The sequence below is a fragment of the Nothobranchius furzeri genome, chromosome 18 (genome assembly GCF_043380555.1).
Source record: "Nothobranchius furzeri strain GRZ-AD chromosome 18, NfurGRZ-RIMD1, whole genome shotgun sequence".
Classification (NCBI taxonomy): Eukaryota; Metazoa; Chordata; class Actinopteri; order Cyprinodontiformes; family Nothobranchiidae; genus Nothobranchius; species Nothobranchius furzeri.
Genome location: NC_091758.1, coordinates 40,812,102 through 40,830,127, shown reverse-complemented (window position 1 = coordinate 40,830,127; position 18,026 = coordinate 40,812,102). Strand labels below are relative to the sequence as shown.

Here is an 18,026-nt window from a genome sequence, read left to right as displayed (position 1 = left end):
ACTCGAGCGCTGGGAGTACCGCGTGAGATCCAAGAAGCATTCCTCAAACTTTGTTTGGGGTGATTTTATTTCAAAAATAATTAAAGGTACCAAACTGTGAAAGGCCTACCAACACCCCACAGTGACAGACTAAATGAGTTAAGGTCTAAGTCGGGTTCAGATAACTAATCTTGTGTTTAATTGTGTGTTTTCTTAAACGATGGCGCTTGTGTGCAGAGGCTTCGTCTACGACAGTAAGAACAACCTTCAGATGAGAGGACTGATCGTCCTGCTGCTGTCCAAAGCTGCAGGAGCGAGCCACGCCGCCTACGATCTGCTACCGCAGGACATGGTCAGCGGCATCTACCCCAGGTAAATCACACACAATCAGAAAGAGTCCTCTCTAATGGGTGCCACTCAGAAAAACGTATTATTGCTTCACAGAAGCAAAACGAGGCATGACTGAACACCTGAAACCTTTATGGATCAGTTCTACGTGTTTCGGGAGTGAAGGTGATGCTGCTGAAAGCCTCAGATACCTCTGGTATAATCAGGCCTCTTCACACACATCAGCTGCCAGCTCCGAACAGGGATGTGGGCGTTTGCCAAGTGGTTTCCAGAAGTGACTGCTGTGTTTGGCGTGGCAGAGCTCTGGTTGCCTGAAAGGCTTCTTTCTTCCTGCGAGTGCGGTGCAGCCGCGTCTGCGCAGAGGCGTTTCAATGCCGGAGGAGATGGGAACAGACCGGACACACCGTGGTGGAGCACGAGCTGTTTTCTCAGGTGGTGCCTCTGCTACCTGGCACAAACATTGCTGTAGCATCGGATCGCCAAATCCAGCATTCCCTCAGTCATGAGACGGATAGTCCAAATCCAAACACACACACACTCACACACACACACACACACACACACACACACACACACACACACACACACACACTCACACACACACACACACACACACACACACACACACACTCACACGCAGCTTGACTTGATCACCTCATTTGCACTACTTTGCTCCCTCCCTGCTCCAGCCTCTACCTCTCCTGGGCTCATTAGCACCTCGGATGATGGCGAGATGGAGGTTGGAGGAAATCGGGGTGGGGTGGGTTTTGGGGGGGATTGAAACCTCTGGGGGATGGTCTCCTCCCTTCTGACAGGGAGCATTTGTAAAACATTTCCCACTCTGCCGCCTGACACTGATGATTCACCAAAGCACCACCATGATGGATGGATGGATGGGCAGATGGATGGAAACGCACACACTCTCGGATCGTCCAACTTGGAGCCACCACACCTTTTAACTCCTGGTGTGTAGGGAAACGCGCGCCACACACAGAGGCCGTCTGACGGCCAGCACACGTCTGTAAACGACACACAGATTTTAAGTCTGTGTTTGAAGGCAAGGCAGACTGCAGAGGGAGGAAAATGGAACAGAACAGTCAGGACAAGGGGCGTGGTGAAGGGGCGTTACACCTCAGCAAGATGGCATTGGTTGCTATGCAACTGGGAACCAAAGCTATTTATACACCGGCCCCCTTGTCCCCCTTTTCCTCCCCAAGCATCTCTGCTGCTGATCAGGACTGCCAGATTGGAGGCTTTGGGTTATGGACATTCTGGGGTTTAAATGATGGTTTTTCTTTGTGGGATTTCTTCATTTTCTCAGTTTGTGACAAAAGAATCACATAAAGTATCAAAGAAATCCACACAAGTAAAACTGCCAACTCCCATTTGAACATATTCAAAATATCATACATATCAAAATTTAGTGACTGTTTCGCCAATCACCTCATTGGCGATCCAAATCGTTTCTCTGCGTTTAGCTGACGACCAGTGGTGCTGGTGAGTTTAGTGAATTACTCCATTTTGACATTAAAGACATTCCGGGTAACTCATAAACACACCTCAACAAGCTTAACTTAAGAGATGAAGCGATTCCAGTTTCAAAGTTTGGTAAAGACAGGTCCACGACTCTAGTTTTGAGGGCCGATGCCAATCGTTTACGGCTCTGATCCGCCAAAACCAACGCTGGTTAATTATGATTCATCTAAATCAGGGATTCCCAAAGTGTGGTGCGCGCACCCCCAGGGGTCACTTAGATGTCACCAGTGTGTGTGTGTTCCACATTCAACTTTTAAAGGTGCTATATGTATGTTCACACTGTGTAATTTAATGTATACCAAACTGAGATTGTTACTTTAACAGACATGGGTGCCATATGGTAGGGAAAAGTTATGTCAAATCTAAAGCCTGGTTCATGCTTCTCCGTCACGGACTGACGGAAGCATTTTGCTCTCATACTCCTCCGTCTCCTGGAGAGTGTTGCAAAGCAATTACCCGGCAGGACAACAGAGGGCGTAGCGCTGTTCTGTGGTTTCCTGTCATGTATCCGGTCCAAGATAGTGTTTATATTATGTTTTTTTGTATATAAGAGACTTTTTAACACGGACAAATTTGTCTCTCATTCTCCTCCACATCTTCATGCGCTCGCCACCTCTTAACCCACGTTTCCTGTCATTTCCGTCCACAAATAAAACGCTTGCTGCGCATCTTTTCACTCCTCCAGTCACAGGAGAATTAAACGTTCATGTTTTTGGAGTTTTTTCGCGAGGTATTCTTCAAGCTTCTCCGTGTCTGCTGCTAGTTATCCTCGGCTCTCTTTATGTTTTTGAGGGCGCAATGGCGGCGCTGTAGACAACAGCGGCGTCCTGACTAATCACAAGCTTGCGTTGTCCGTCTCGACTGACGGATGTTTAGAAAAGAGAGCTCGACTCCGTCCGTCCTTGCGGAGCTCTCCTAGCCTGGCAAGCCAGACTAAATAAATGTATTATTTAGTCTGGCCATGCTCCATTGACGGCTCTCGGTTGTGGGGCGGGTTCTACCGTTGTCTTTCAAATGATCTCCGCATTCCACTGGACAATGAATGTGACATTCTCTTGTTTCACTCTGTTGCATCATCCCACCCACCAGGCATATAGAGTGCCCTGATTGGCCCACAAAGCGGATAAAGCTCTGTGATTTGTTCACTAAGCAGATAGAGCACTATGATTGGCCCACCATTATGGACCAATCACAGCTCTTTATGTGTTTGAAACCCCTCTAGAGAGCTGTGATTGGCTAGCCAGAGTCCTGGTAGGAGCTGCTGAGGTTCCAATGGAGCATGCCTAGACCATTCTTTGCAAAGCAAGAATTTGGTCTAGTTCACTAGGCTAGAGCTCTCCGGCAGGTCCGCAAGGACTTTGGGTGTTTCCGCACTGACGCAGACGGAGAAGCATGAATCAGGCTTAAGGGCTCAAACCAACCCACCCCCACGGACATGGGAGCGGGTCTGAGTCTCTGGGCAACGCCATCTTAGATGCCATGTTTCCTTCTACAGGAGCCTTTGAGGACAAAATAAATTTACTGATTTGTAACAAACGGTTACAAATCGTTCATCATTCATAAACGTTGCTTTACATATTTACCTCTTCACTTGTTGCCAGTGATGAAAGGGAGTCTAATGCGCTTGTTATTTTGCTGAAGTTTGCACTCCCCAGGGCTTTTTGACCCTAACGGGCATCTGTTGCAAGGCCAACACAAAAATACAGCTTGCTTGCAACAAGTTAGGTATTTACTTTCCCCTACTTCCAGGAAAAATACACACTGTCACTTTAAAATGAAAAATCTTGTTTGTTTTGATAATTAATATTTATTTTTATTGCATTTTTCGCTGTCTGTGAACTGAAAATAGCTGAGCACTCATTCATGCTAAGAAAAACAAATGTTGCTTGTAAAATATTTGCTTCGTAAATTAAAATATTCAGGTTGATCATAAAGAAATATTCTGTTAATGAACATATCAACATGTCAGAACTCTTCAGGGATTTAAAATCTGTTCCAGGCCTCAAGAATACATATTTTTTTCACCTCTTATTAAATCAGATCTGTTTAGTAATTGGGTGAAATATCTTCAAGAAGGTTCATTTATAAAGCATCAACTTTTAAATAATAGCAGAAAAGTGGAAAACATTTACTTGTGTTACCTCCAGGACAACCCTTCTTCTGGTGCAGTTCCTGCTCTTTGGCAGTGTTGATGTCTTGTTAGTGACACCTACTGTTTAGGAGGAAAACTGCAAGTTTTACCGGTGGTTTAAAAAAGTACAACCTCTGGAGGAGGTTTACAGTTCTTGAATAGTTGCACCAAATATTCAGCGTGGGCGTGTTTATCAGTGACAGGGCAGTCGGAAACTAAAAAGCCTGATCTTCATTTTGATCCTTGAATGCACCACTATCACGTGACATACGTGAAAAAAAATCCTAGTCTGTTAAATCGCCCGTGTGAAGCATATTCTGCGAGCAATAACATGTTTTCCTTGTGCACGCTTTTACTTCCTGAAGGTTTTTTCATTTGAAGTTGATAAAAAGGTTGTGTTTAATTGTCTGACCATCAGCAGATCCTGACTCGATAACAATCAGAAACTAATATTGTCCCTCCAACCCAGATCCTATACATCGCTCATGTTTTTATTAAACTAACAGAAATATTCCTTTGCTTTCATACATTAATTCTCATTGTGTTGACTCTAACTTGTATTGCGCCTCATCAACATTAGGGGCGAACCATTTGGTTCGTGAATCGGATCATTCGTGGTTTATTGAGAAACGCCGTTTCAGCTTCACAACACTTTCATGAACCGTAACCAAATAAAACAAGGTCCATTAGTTCCAGATCTCCATCATCAGGCCAAGTTGAAGATCAGTCATTTCTGGAGCTGAGCAATCGGTGTGAAGCTCAAACACGTAAAGTTCAGGGGACTTTACTATCACAGATCTGTAAATCGTGGAAAACTCCTCCTGTTAGATGTGTTAACTGAAATAATAATAATAATAAATGCACAGTTTGTGTTTCAGCTTGGGATGTAATGACTGAGTCCCGATTAGTGAGGAATATCTGACCGGGTTTATTTATCACTGTTCTAGCACCAGTTTAAGGGTCATTTAGCTAAAATGCCTGTTTGACTGTAGATACCAGTGTTTTTCTACAGTGCTGAATCGTAACATTTGGTCACCATCAAAATCTGTGGAAATCCTCATTTAACATTAGAATCTCTAACTTCTACGACCCAAAATCACGATGTTTTGTTCCTCTCGCTGTAACGGTTCATTCTCCTCTTGAAGCGTGGCGATCGCTCCGAGGTGCATGAGGGAACGCGCGGCTGTCAATCTGTTAATTTGCTCTTATTTGAGCCCTGAACTTATTAACTCCCATTCGGGGTGACGGTGTTGTTGCTGTGAGTCACCGAGCAGCAGAACCCAGCAGACAATGGATGTGATTGAGAGGCAAAATAGATGACATTATTGAGTTTTAATCACATCTTTTCGTGGCCGACGCGGAGAATGGCAATTACCTGGCTGCGCGTGTGTGAGTGTGTATACAGGCAGGAGCCGGTGGCAGACGAGCGGCTCATCAGGTTTTCACAGCGGCTGAAAGAAGGTGGTAAGTGGCTATCAGTGCAGCCGACCCTGTCTGGGTGATCCCTCCTGTCGCCGCGCGGCGAGCTCCTTCCATATGGAGAGAGTCCTAATTATCCCCCACCGATGACTGAATCAACATTTGATTATATCCTCCCTTCAGGCTGCTCTGAAAGACTCCATTCAAATACCAACATCTTTCTTTTACTGCTCATAATCAAGAACGGCTGTTAATGATAGGCTTAATTTCTTTTTTAATGCAACCCCTGACACTCTGTGGGGTGAGATAGCTGACATTTCTGTTGGTTTTATGCCCTCGGAGGACTTTGCCCGTGGTTTATTTTTATTAAACTTGTTGATTTTAAATTGTTTCTCATTCATCAAATGAAAAGCAGGATGTAATAAATGGGTTTTCTCGTAGTTTTTTTTATTTAAACTTACAAAAGAAACTTCAGTCTAATAAATCCCTGAACTCATCTTTCAAATTTGAAAAGAAAACTATGTTTTCTGTAATTTATTCTTTCTTTTTTTCAGTCAGAGAAACCTGGCGGAAATCACGGAGCTGATCCACACAGCGTTCCTGGTGCATCGTGGGATAGTAAATCTGAAGGAGTGGACGGTTTCTGACGGCCCGATGAAGGACATGGAGTTTGGGAATAAGATGGCGGTCCTGAGTGGAGACTTCCTGTTGGCGAACGCTTGTACGGGATTGGCCCAGCTCAATGACACTAAGGTGACCCGATAGAATCCTTTGCAGGTTTTTCCTTATAATCTTTAAATCATGTGACTACTAAACAAGTTCGGACCTCAGCTGAGTTTCTGTATCGTGTTTTTCATCCAGTTTCAGGAACAAATCAGAACCAATAAGCATTTGGTGTCGGTCTGATTTAAAATGACCACCACAGCTAGCCACAGTATCTGACAAAGTCCTAAACTACGTATTAAGCAACTTCTTCTCTGATATGAACCCAAATTTATCCCATCAGAACTTCTCAATGGTCGGTCACTACTCGCAATAACTTTTGATTTTAACCACAGTAAATTCACATTCATGCTTGGAGCATGCTAGCTGTAACGTAACAGCTGCTATTTTATAAATAAAGCCTAAATTAAATATTCAGTTCACAATAAAAGTTACAAATAAACCACCATTTTCATTCTCAACAATTTTCTCTGAATGGTTTTAAACATCAAAAATACACAAAACAGACAATTATTATTAATAATAATAATGCACTCATTGAACTTATATAGCGCTTTTCTAGACACCCAAAGACGCTTTCACACACTCTCACATTCACACACTGCTAGTGATGGTAAGCTACTTGTAGCCACAGCTGCCCTGGGGAGGTCTGACAGAGGCGAGGCTGCCATTTGGCGCCGTCGGCCCCTCTGACCACCACTAACACAGGCAAGTTGGGTGAAGTGTCTTGCCCAAGGACACAACAGCAGGATACCCCTGGCGGGAGCTGGAATCAAACCCATGACCCTCCGATCATGAGTCAACCCGCTCTACCACCTGAGCTACTGCTGCCCCATAGCATTAGCATTCGGCTAATCGCTAGCTTAGCATGGCACATGTTGAAAATGGTAAAGGGCCTGTATTTGATATAGCGCCTTCTAGAGTCCTGGAACCCCTCAAGGCGCTTTACAACATAACCAGTCATTCACCCATTCACACACTGGTGGGGATGAGCTACAATGTAGCCACAGCTGCCCTGGGGCGCACTGACAGAGGCGAGGCTGCCGAGCACTGGCGCCACCGGTCCCTCCGACCACCACCAGCAGGCAACGTGGGTTAAGTGTCTTGCCCAAGGACACAACGACAGCGACAGACTGAGCGGGGCTCGAACCTGCAACCTGCCGTAATCTTAACTCCTGTGCCACCGTCGCCCCAAAATAAAATGTTTATCCACAAAACGATCCTTCGCTTTTTACAGTTGGCAAACAAAATAAAAAAGGAAATTGCAAACACCATTTGTATTGAGGTCTGGTACTTCCTTTATTAGCTTTACCATCTGCCACCGCCTTAACAGCTGAACATCTGACAAAGCAGCTCCACGCTGCCATCTAGTGGCGGATTTTGAAACTGCTGAAACTTTCAGCTCCTTTTATTTCTGTATTTTAGGGTGAGTCCACCCTGATTACAACAGTTATTTCTCAAATTATGATTGTAGTAAGACTACGAAAATCAGAAGGGAATTTTCCTTCTTTGAGCAACGCTAAGATAAATTTGTTGTATGGCTGTAATAGTTGTTAAAATAAAATTGTCAGAAGCCACCAGGTACATCAGTCTGGACATGAGAAGCTTAGCTGTTGAGTTTTCACGTTGGGTCGTCTGTATTCCTGCTGCTGGACCAAAGATCATATCTGTCGCTGACGGATGCTGTCATCTAGCCTCTGTCAGAATGAAACAACATAACGTCAACACATACATGCTAGCTCTAATCTGCTTCCAAGCTGCCTGGTTTTCTTTTTCATTTTTACGAATACAGTCTGGGTTTATGTTTGCTTCATGGCAGCCAAGAAAAGATCTCCCAAAATATGATGCGAGCAGTATCCGAGCTTTTCTGTGCATTCAGAGCATTTCACGAGGATTTATCTCTTTAAGGTTACATTCACTTACAAGTCACTGACTTTGCTTCTGCGAAAGCAAAACAATCATAAATGAACGATGGAGCTCTGCTGATTATTTGAGCACACATGGGCCCTCATTCAAACGTTGGTAGAAACTGAAATTTAGAAGGTTTGTACGAACCGCCCAAATCCCGATTCATGAAAAATGCGGTGGCCACTCGTACACGTTCCTCCACAGTCCACTGTTGATAAATCCCACGTGTGCTTACTCACGTACTTGTATCCGTTCATTTACATACAATTAACCATATTTGGTCACACCACACCAGTCGGCCACAGGTGTCTTATAGGTTCTAGTAGGGATGCACGATACGATACTGGTATCGGCACCGATATCAGTATCGGTATCTGTAAAAGTTAACTGATACCAGGAACCGATACCAATGCAGTTGCTTGAAAATGGCTTCACTGTAACTTGTCATTTCTGTTCACCTAATATTTTAGTTTTGTGATGATTTCTATCCATATGTTTTACTTTTTATCTACCTTACAGTCTTTTCCTGTTGAAAGCAGAGAAGAAAATAAAATCTGTATTCCAAATCATTGCATTTTTTTGTGTGGTAGAAGTATCGGTATTGGTAATCGGTATCGGCGAGTACTCAGATCCAAGTATCTGTATCGTATCCGTTTGGAAAAAAGTGGTATCGTTGCATCCCTAGGTTCTAGCACCAGTTATGTGATGAAGCCGTTTCTCCACAGACATAACTAGTTATTGGATAAAAATCATTTCTGGATGAGGAACACTCGTGGATGACTGAGATCTTATTGTGATTACCCCGTTCTACCCCGTTCTACCACTAGATGCTGTTGTCATGTTTAGGAACGTTTCTACGCACAAATACAAGATGGTAAAAACCACACAACCCGTAAAATGGATCTGGTTGCCCGGGTGACTGAGCTTTTAGCATCATCTGCTTTAGCGTGGCTTATTTTCAAGGTGAGAGTATTCCGTCTCACCACACAGCAATGCTTGTTTTTCCCCTCAAACTAACCTGCAGTGCTGTTTATGAGCAGTGTGAATGAAATCTGAAGCAACCACAGGAAGCAGTCCCTACAGTGGAACTATTTAATGGACATCTGATAGCTGCAGTTACTCATGTTTGAAAAGGTTAGCAAAACAAAGTGAACTGAGGAGAAACCGCACCACTGGTGCTCATAATTTAAGAACGTTTTTCATACTTAACCTTTCAGTTTTTGTTTTTTTGCTTTCAAAATAACTTTATTGGTGTTTTTCGTTTACAATTTCAAACAAACCTGTAAACATGTTAAGACTTAAAAAGCTTTAAAATCCTGTTAGATCTAGAGAAAAAGCCTGACCTACCAACTGGTTTTGGTCAACTCCAGTCTATAATTACCAGATACAATTTTTCTTTCAATTTCAACATTATTTATCATTGCTGATGGTAAATGGCTTGTTCACAAACAAAAATGAGATCTTTTGAGCTTCAGATCAGCCAATCACAGATAAAACGTTGATGCTGATTTTTTTTTTGGCTGATTCCAATCACCTGCTGCCTTTTTGGGTTGTCTCAGCAGTCGTCATGTCCAGGTGAAATCAGTCTAGGTAAAGTAAAAACTGGGTAATAAATGTTCGAACTAAGCCTAACTGTATCAGAAGGGGCTGCGCAGTGGTTAGTAGGGATGAGCGAGTACACCACTATCCGTATCTGTTCAACCAACTAAGTTATCTGTATCTGTACTCGGAATGGGCATGGCATAACCCGGAAGTGGGCGTGGTTTAACCGGAAGTGGGTGTGGTTTACATCAATATATTATTTTAAGTCTGAAATTGATATGGATTGATCAGAAGTTGATATGTGTATTGTTTATTTGAAAACTATTTACAGAGCAGCCTCAGAATTGAGATTAAATATTTTTGATCACAATAGTAAAGAAACTATTACTGAACAAGTGTTTCAGTAAAATCAGAACATTAATATTTAAGTGCATGGATTAATACATCTGAACTCATGCAGTAGGAACTAGGAAATATGAAACGCTAGAACCAGACACAACTTTATGTATTTTTTTATTTAAATTTGATTAAACTGATTTTTTTCTTAACGTTCTTGGCATTTTGCCCCACACAAAGTTAAACAAAACAATGTTGATTAAGGTGTGTGTGTGTGTGTGAGAGAGAGAGATAGAGAGGGTGAGAGGGAGAGAGATGGAGTTAAAAAAATAAAAAACCCGACCGGAGCAGAGGTAGTGAGTGACTGATGCAGCACGTCAGCTCTGTCTTGTCAAATGCACCATGTAAATTACGAAAAAGTAACTTTAAATATTCAACCGAAAAAGAGGCGAGCTGAAGAAAACCTAGGGAAAACTGAAGAAACGTGAGCAACAGTGAAGCAATCACAGCGAGATCCATTACTGTCTGTCTGTGTGCGAGGATGAGTCGGACGGACTGCGCTCCCGGCCGGCTAGAGAGTTTTGTGTGTAGGGAGGGGCGGGCGCTCTATGTGACTGGCCAATCACAGAGCGTGAAGACAGTCATTTACCCAATGAGGATGTTCCTTCAGCACGATTACAGATATTTACGAGGTTTACTCGTTTCATGCTCGTATTCGTCAAGAATGCTTTATCCGTACCAAATACTCGTCTGAAACGAGTATCCGGCTCATCCCTAGTGGTTAGAGCTGTTGCCTTGTAGCAAGAAGGTCCTGGGTTCGCTTCCCGGCCTGGGATCTTTCTGCATGGAGTTTGCAAGTTCTCCCTGTGCATGCGTGGGTTCTCTCCGGGTACTCCGGCTTCCTCCCAGAGTCCAAAAACACGACTGTTAGGTTGACTGGTCTGTCTAAATTGTCCTTAGGTGTGTGCGTGCATGATTGTTTGTCCTGTGTGTCTCTGTGTTGCCCCCCCCCCCTCCCCCCCCGCGCGACCCTACGTGGACAAAGCGGGTTCAGAAGATGGATGGATGGATGGATGTATCAGAAGGAGCAGCAGCTTATTCTCTTACAGTTAGTTGGAAGAACATCATCAAAGAGAAAACTTCCCGTTGTACTTATAACTTCCTGGGAATAACTGGTCCGACTGCGGATGTTGCAGAAGCTCTGGGTAACATTAAGCTTTAAAAGCAAACAGAAGGTTTATCGAGCCTGAGCTGTAGGCATTACAGGAACGTCCATCATGCGTAGGAGTTTACCAACAGGGGGAGGAAATCAAAGTCAATTTACTGACCTAAAAATATACACATATGTAAAAATATTTTTTAAATATTAAAACAATAATACTCAATGGTAAATGGCCTGTATTTGATATAGTGCCTTCTAGAGTCCTGGAACCCCCCAAGGCGCTTTGCAACACAATCAGTCATTCGCAAGGCGGGTTAAGTGTCTTGCCCAAGGACACAACGACAGTGACAGACTGAGCAGGGCTCGAACTTGCAACCTTCCGATTATGGGGCGTGTGCTGTGCCATTGCATCATTAGTTTAAAATGCATGTAGATACCAGCCAATTAAACATGATTTTTTTACCAGATCGATCAGTTATACGAAGCAAACACAAACAAACAGCACTGATGTAAAAGCTGAGAAGAGCTGCTTGTGAGAATCAAGACAAAAGGAATTTCAGAACATTGACTCCCGGCGATAAATCTCGCCACAACACATGAACACGCAGGGTCACAACTAAAGTTAATGGGCGTATTTTGGGCACACCTTATGTGCAGCCAGTGTGTTTTTCCCTTGTTCTGCCAACATTACTCGTATATAACCGCAAAATAAAATGTGACAAAACCATTTTTCTTCTTACATTTTGTTTTTGAGTGTTTTGTAGCAAATTTTAAATGCTAGTTTGGCTAAATGCACAGTCATAATGCAACCTCTCTTAATTAATTTCATTAGTATTTTTTATGCTAGTATGATTCCATTTATGTTCATCTCCAACATTCAAAGAGCACCTTTCTGGTGTGTAAACCACCAGATGAGTGACAGCGGGTCATTATTTGTGGGTGAGTGCCACCGCTGTCCTCCACGCGTCCGGCTGGACACCTGTCAGTGCGTCCTCTCCAATTATTTCTCAAAAATTCACGTCCATTTGTGAAACCGTCACCTCCTCCTATCCTCCAGTTGTCATTAGAGAGACGTGGCCTGTGTGGGCGACAAACCTTCAGGGGACGGGCTCCATGAAACCCAATCTTGACACTCAGAAATATTCTCTAAGTTAAAACTGAAAGTCTGGGCAGTTCCTTTACAAGAAAATAATAAAAGAGGTAATGATGAAGTTATGTATTTAGGAATTTATAGGAATCATTTCTAAGCTTCGTTAAAATAAAGGAAGCAATGTTTTATAACCTAAGTAGATGCAGATAAGCCTACATGTTTCTATATCCATTAAATTACCTTAAGCACTTTTTCTGATTTCACAAGAAACAAATGATCTTCTACGAGGAATTTTTCCCTTCATGATTAATCATTTTTAATTTACTGGGGAATTTCAACAAAAAATGAGTAAACCGTAATTTATCGGTATCAGAGGTGGAGCGGCCATCAGGCCTCAACCAGAATCGTAGCCTGGCCTGCCAGACTCGTCCTCTAAGTCTACACAGAGAACTAGTCTGGTTACTCACAGGCAGAGAGGCACACAAGGGGCAGGACTAGGCAGCTCAAAAATAACCGGATTAGCAATCAGGAAAAAGGCGGAAATGCTTACTGTACAGCGCGACGCTGTCGTTTTTTTTAGCTTTAGTCAAAAATGGCGTCACTTAGACCAGAGAAAAGAGCCCCAGCGAACTCCGCTTCAGGTGCCATCTTTGTTGTTTATGAGAAACTGAGCATTGCGGTGTGTGACGTACGCTGCTCAGCGCTGATTGGCTCGGTTAGAATTCTGGTCAGGCTACAGAATTGGTGCATTGCTGCTTGATTTACCAGGATTCGGTCATTCTTAAGTGAAACTCGCTGTCAGAGCTTAGTTTATTTCAAATTGTAAACAAAAATGTACCAAATAATTTTTAAAGACATCCTTAAAGTGACAATGTGTAGTTTCTCTGGCGATGAGGCAGTGCATACCCAAATCATTGCAAGCAAGCATTACTTTTATGTTCAAGTAAGACCTTACCAATGATGGCCATTAGGGTCAAAAAACCCTGGGAGCACAACCTCCAGCAAAATAACAAGAACATCAGACTCCCTTTCATCACTGGCAACGAGTGAAGACGTAAACGTGTAAAACAAAGTTTATTAATGGTGAAAGTTTTTTAACCATTTGTTACAAATCAGTAAATGTGTTTTGTCCTCACAGTAGGGCTGTAGCGAAGCCTCGACGAAGTCGACGGCTCGATTCTAAAAATTTGTCGACGTCAGATCCGGAAGTCGACGCACCGCGCCCACTTGTTGCATCCCCAGGAGTTTGTAAATAGAAGAGAAATCTGCCTGTTTTTCCTCTAGTTCGCCCTCTTCTCCGCCTTCACTAACATCTCCGCCAAATACCGAAGACCCGGAACAACGTCCGTCCACTACTAGATTATTTTCCTGTTTTTCCCGCCTTCGTCTCCCGGCAACGGACAACAACTTCCGGGGTCAGATGCGCTGCTTCGTGTCTATCGCAGATGTAGAAAATCACCGGGAGCGCTTCTCCCTTCATTAAGGAGCTTCTTTCAGACATGAGGAGAGCTGTTTTGGTGGTAGCAGTCTCTCCTCCGTGCTGGTCTGTTTGCTGCTGGGTGTTTTTGGTTTATTTAAACTTGGTAACTTGAACTTAATGTTGGTAAAGCTACTGTTAGCATCTTCGCTAACAGCTTCTTGCGTTGGGATAAGCTGTTACGTTTTGGTTTAGAGTTCATCTTTTTTGTGGTGTAGATCTCCCTTTTATTACATTTAGAGTGTTGTGGGTTTTCGGTTTAGTGTAAAATATCACCTGAGTTTGGTTTAACCCGTAAGACCACTCGCCTCACGCACATAAGTGACCAAAACAAAGCAGCATGGAGACACCATCTTCTACCACCTCTCAGGCAGCAGCCTGCACTCCCAAGTTCTACACGTCACCAGAACATAAACCAACCAACACAATAAATGCAGTGTTATACAAAATGGAAGGCCTGTAGTGTTTATTCTCTTACAGTAAGAATTTATCAATTTTTTTGAGGAATTTATTTGAGATTTTCTGGTTTTTGTTAATTGTGCAATAGAAAAATAATCATTAGATTAATTTTCTAAATAGTCATTAGAATAGTCGACTATTCGATAAAATAATCGTCAGAATAATCGTTTTAAAAATAATCGTTTACCCCCAGCCCTACCTCACAGGCATCTGTAGGAGGAAACATGGCATCCAATATGGCGTTGCCCAGAGACTTAGACCCACTCCCAGGTTATTTTAGAACAGATTTTTATGGTTATATGTTATGAAACTGCCAATATTTTTCATCAACTCAGCATCTTTTAATTAATTTACAACAACATTTTGATGGATATTTCCCGAGATTAATGGTAAAAACTACACATTGTCTTTTTAAGGTCAGGTGTAATAACAAAGGCTGCATTCCACTTTCACAGAGGAAGTTCTACTGTATTCATGTGCACAGAAATGGATTGCAGCCCTCTTTAAAACACCTCATCCAGTGTTGAACGTTGTGTGGCTGCGTCAGTGCCGCGTGGCAGTAAAGCTAAACGAATCTGTGCCGCCAGTCAGAAATCGGTGTCGTCCTTTGAAACCAGAATTGGTGCATCTCTACGTTGTTGTCTCTTTTCATGCTAATGTTAGATTTAATCTTTACCAACGTTATAAACATTCATTTAAAGGGACTTTACGGAGTTTTGAATTTTTATGCTCGCGATTGCCCCCTCAGGCCAAAAGTGTAACGGCAGCTTCAGTAGTAGGCTCGTGCACGAGGCGCGCATGCTGTACGTGCACACTCCTTAACGAAAATAACAGCTGAGACAGTCACTTGTGTGTGTGTGTGTGTGTGTGTGTGTGTGTGTGTGTGTGTGTGTGTGTGTGTGTGTGTGTGTGTGCGTGCGTGCGTGCGTGCGTGCGTGCGTGCGTGTGGGTGGGTGGCCCGGAGGACAGAGGACAGGAGAACGTGCAGCTAATTAATTAAATAATTTGGTTCTGTACCTTTCTCTTCAGCACAGCCGACAAAGGTTTATGATGGGTCAGTCCTCCTGCATGCTCAGATCATTCCCTTCCCTTGCTTGAAAAATTGCAAGTGGTGCTCGCTGCTGAACCACAAAGGCGGAGCTGCACCAGAAGGTGGAGCTGCACCAGAGTCAGCCCCGCCCAGAAGGTGGAGCTGCACCAGAGTCAGCCCCGCCCATTCCAGAATCAGCCCCGCCCATTCTATCAGAGTCAGTCCAATTCCTTCCAGTTGTCAGACTTGATAGCATTCTGGAACCAAAGAGGCTGTTATAGCTAAAAAATGCAAGATTGAGGACGGCGTTGAGAAGTGAATTGAACAGTTTTTGCAAAGGTTCCATATAATTAAAAATCAAACTTTTGGAACTTTTAATCATGTTTTATTGTCATTTCCTCATAAGAAACACGCCAAAGCCATTTTTGGCCTCATTCATGCATTTTCTTCCCATCTCAGCTTCAATTTGGTCTCCTCCCCCGAAGCGGGTCTGGTCTTGGTTCTCAAATCTGGATATTCTGTGAATTTTCTGACAAATTATTTCTGAAATGACTTCTACTGAGACACCGCCGGAAAAATCATACATCCCATCTACAAAGACACACTGGATAGCACAATCAAATGTAACACCACCTAACTTTTATCAGATGTGGTGGTGTAGTGGTTATGGAGTCAGGATGACATGCAGTTTTGCGCAGGTTCGCCTCCCAGTAGCGGAAATATTCTATAACCCCATTTCCTCATTTCTAACTACACTTGCCAGTACTATGTTTACAACAATTTATTGGTATACCGTTTAACATATAATGACTATTGTGTTTTTTTTATTTATTCATTTGTTTATTTAGCCAGTGTGAGTCCATTTGTGAGCAGTTTCAACTAAAATGCTGTTTAGGAACGACCAAATTCAAAGAACTTGTAGAGACATAAATATTTTGCTGAAAATAGACATTACAACTAAAATATGAACAAATTAAATGTTTCAGCTGGCTAAATAGATTGTTGCCGACCCCACCGAGAATCGAACCAGCATCAGCTGAGGGGAAAGCAAAATTGAACTCTGACGATCTTGCCACTAGACTACCAGAACCCAACAAGTAATGTTACATGCTGTTGTACAGGACTTTTGTTAGAGCGGCTGTGGGCAGATATTCGCTAAAAGAAACCTTTTCATTTCGGGATATATTCAGACTTTGTCATGTAGCAAGTTATATTTATCTTGTTTAATTGGAGCATAGAACATAGTATTAACGACTGTAAACTAGTAACAGCCGTAATTCATGTGGGTCAGGTTAGTTTGCGATAAAGTTGAAAAACAAAAACGGAAGTCAGTGGGCTAGGCTGAGTTTACGTGAATGGGCGGGGCTGACTCTGGTGCAGCTCCACCTTATGGTGCAGCTCCACCTTTGTGGTTCTGCAGCGAGCACCCTCTCAAAAATTGTTCCAAAATGAAAGTTGAACCCACATCTTTTTTATCTGTGAATTCAATGCCGTTCAGCGAGTCTCAAATAAAAATTTGGACTGTGTTCACATCCAGAATCGAACCAAGATCTTCTGCACTAGAGTCCGACGTTTTACTAGGTGAGCTAAAGCACCAGTGACATTTTTTGTATCTGTAACATTTATATCCTTGATGACAGCTGAAACAACGTCAAACCAAAGAACGGTTCGGAGTGAAAATGGCTATTTTGTTGCTAATTTGCAGGAAATATCTAGAAGAAAGTTCTACAGAAAGTAGCTAAGGGTCCTCAGAAATGTAGCTAGCTTTGTCACTAGGCGTTAGGAACAGCGACAAAGTGGCGCTGCCTCTCTCTCTGCTGCTAAAGCTACGGATAGCAAATGCTACGGGCGATGCCTGAGCGTGAACGCGCATGAAGCAGCCTGCTCGACCCGAGCATCTCTCTTTTTCTGTGATTTTACAGAAAAACAGGCAATCACAGTAAAAATGCCAGGGCTCATTCTACAGGACCAGGGCATTGCAGGAGAATGTATGAAGAAGACATTTATTATTTCTATACATGTTTTGGCTGTCAAACTTCCATAATGCCCCTTTAAGATTCCTCTTGTTTTGCTTTGACTACAGCAACGATAAAGATTTCAGACAGACGTGGAAAAATCTAATTGAAAAGATTTAAATAATACATTGAGTTAAAATGGAGGAAAACTAAAGGTTTTTGTACGTTTTTAGACAGGATTTGCTAGTGTAAAAATAGTATAGTAATATTTATAGCTTGCTTAATTTGTTATTTTTGCATTGAGTAGTTGAATGAGCTTTTTGCTTTTAAACCTTGCATCTGCTTCTTATCTCTGTCCGACTCCCTAATTGAATTAAAAACTTAATTTTCATCCGCTTCTTTAGTAAATTCCTCTGCATGTCTGATATTAACAAGTCTGTCATATCTAAACAGAGCCGATTATTATCTAAAAACGTCCGTCTGCTTATCCAGTGATCATGTTCATTTCCCCGTGCTGCAACTTTTTAATAAAAGCACTGACAGATGAGCAGATTTGGACATTTTTCCTCATAAACCAGGGTTTGTGTTTTTCCTGTGAACACGATGGAGATTATGTGTCGCGGCCTTGAGAAGAAACCTATGCTGCTACTTGTATAAACGGTAAAATAATCTCACCGCGCTGCTCTGGTTTCACCGCCTCTCAGTTCTGTCGGCAAAACACGATCTGACTGGATTTGGGAATGGAGTAAGGGGGAGAGTTAATCTGATACTTTCCTAAAAAAGCCCCGCCCCTCCCTGGCCCCCACTTCCCAAGGCAGACCAGGCAGAGACACCACATCTGGTAATACTGTAAGCACATTGTCCTTCCAGGCCTGTGGGTGAAGCTCAGGTTTCCTCAATATTTTCCCCTGGTGGATTCGGTTACCCAAAG

At 42.8% G+C, this 18,026-nt stretch overlaps 2 protein-coding genes across 2 annotated transcripts in view; one reads left to right on the top strand and one right to left on the bottom strand.

Moving 5' to 3' along the window:
• The window catches only part of sobpa (sine oculis binding protein homolog (Drosophila) a), a 98,942-nt gene that overhangs the window by 56,205 nt on the left and 24,711 nt on the right, over window positions 1–18,026 (bottom strand). The gene's annotated exons all lie outside the window — the stretch shown is intronic.
• Window positions 1–18,026, top strand: part of pdss2 (prenyl (decaprenyl) diphosphate synthase, subunit 2) — a 40,965-nt gene that overhangs the window by 10,718 nt on the left and 12,221 nt on the right. The window contains exons 2-3 of the mRNA XM_015975663.3: window positions 217–351; window positions 5,968–6,166. Coding sequence (XP_015831149.3) covers window positions 217–351; window positions 5,968–6,166 — 334 coding nt within the window. The remainder of the gene's footprint in view (window positions 1–216; window positions 352–5,967; window positions 6,167–18,026) is intronic.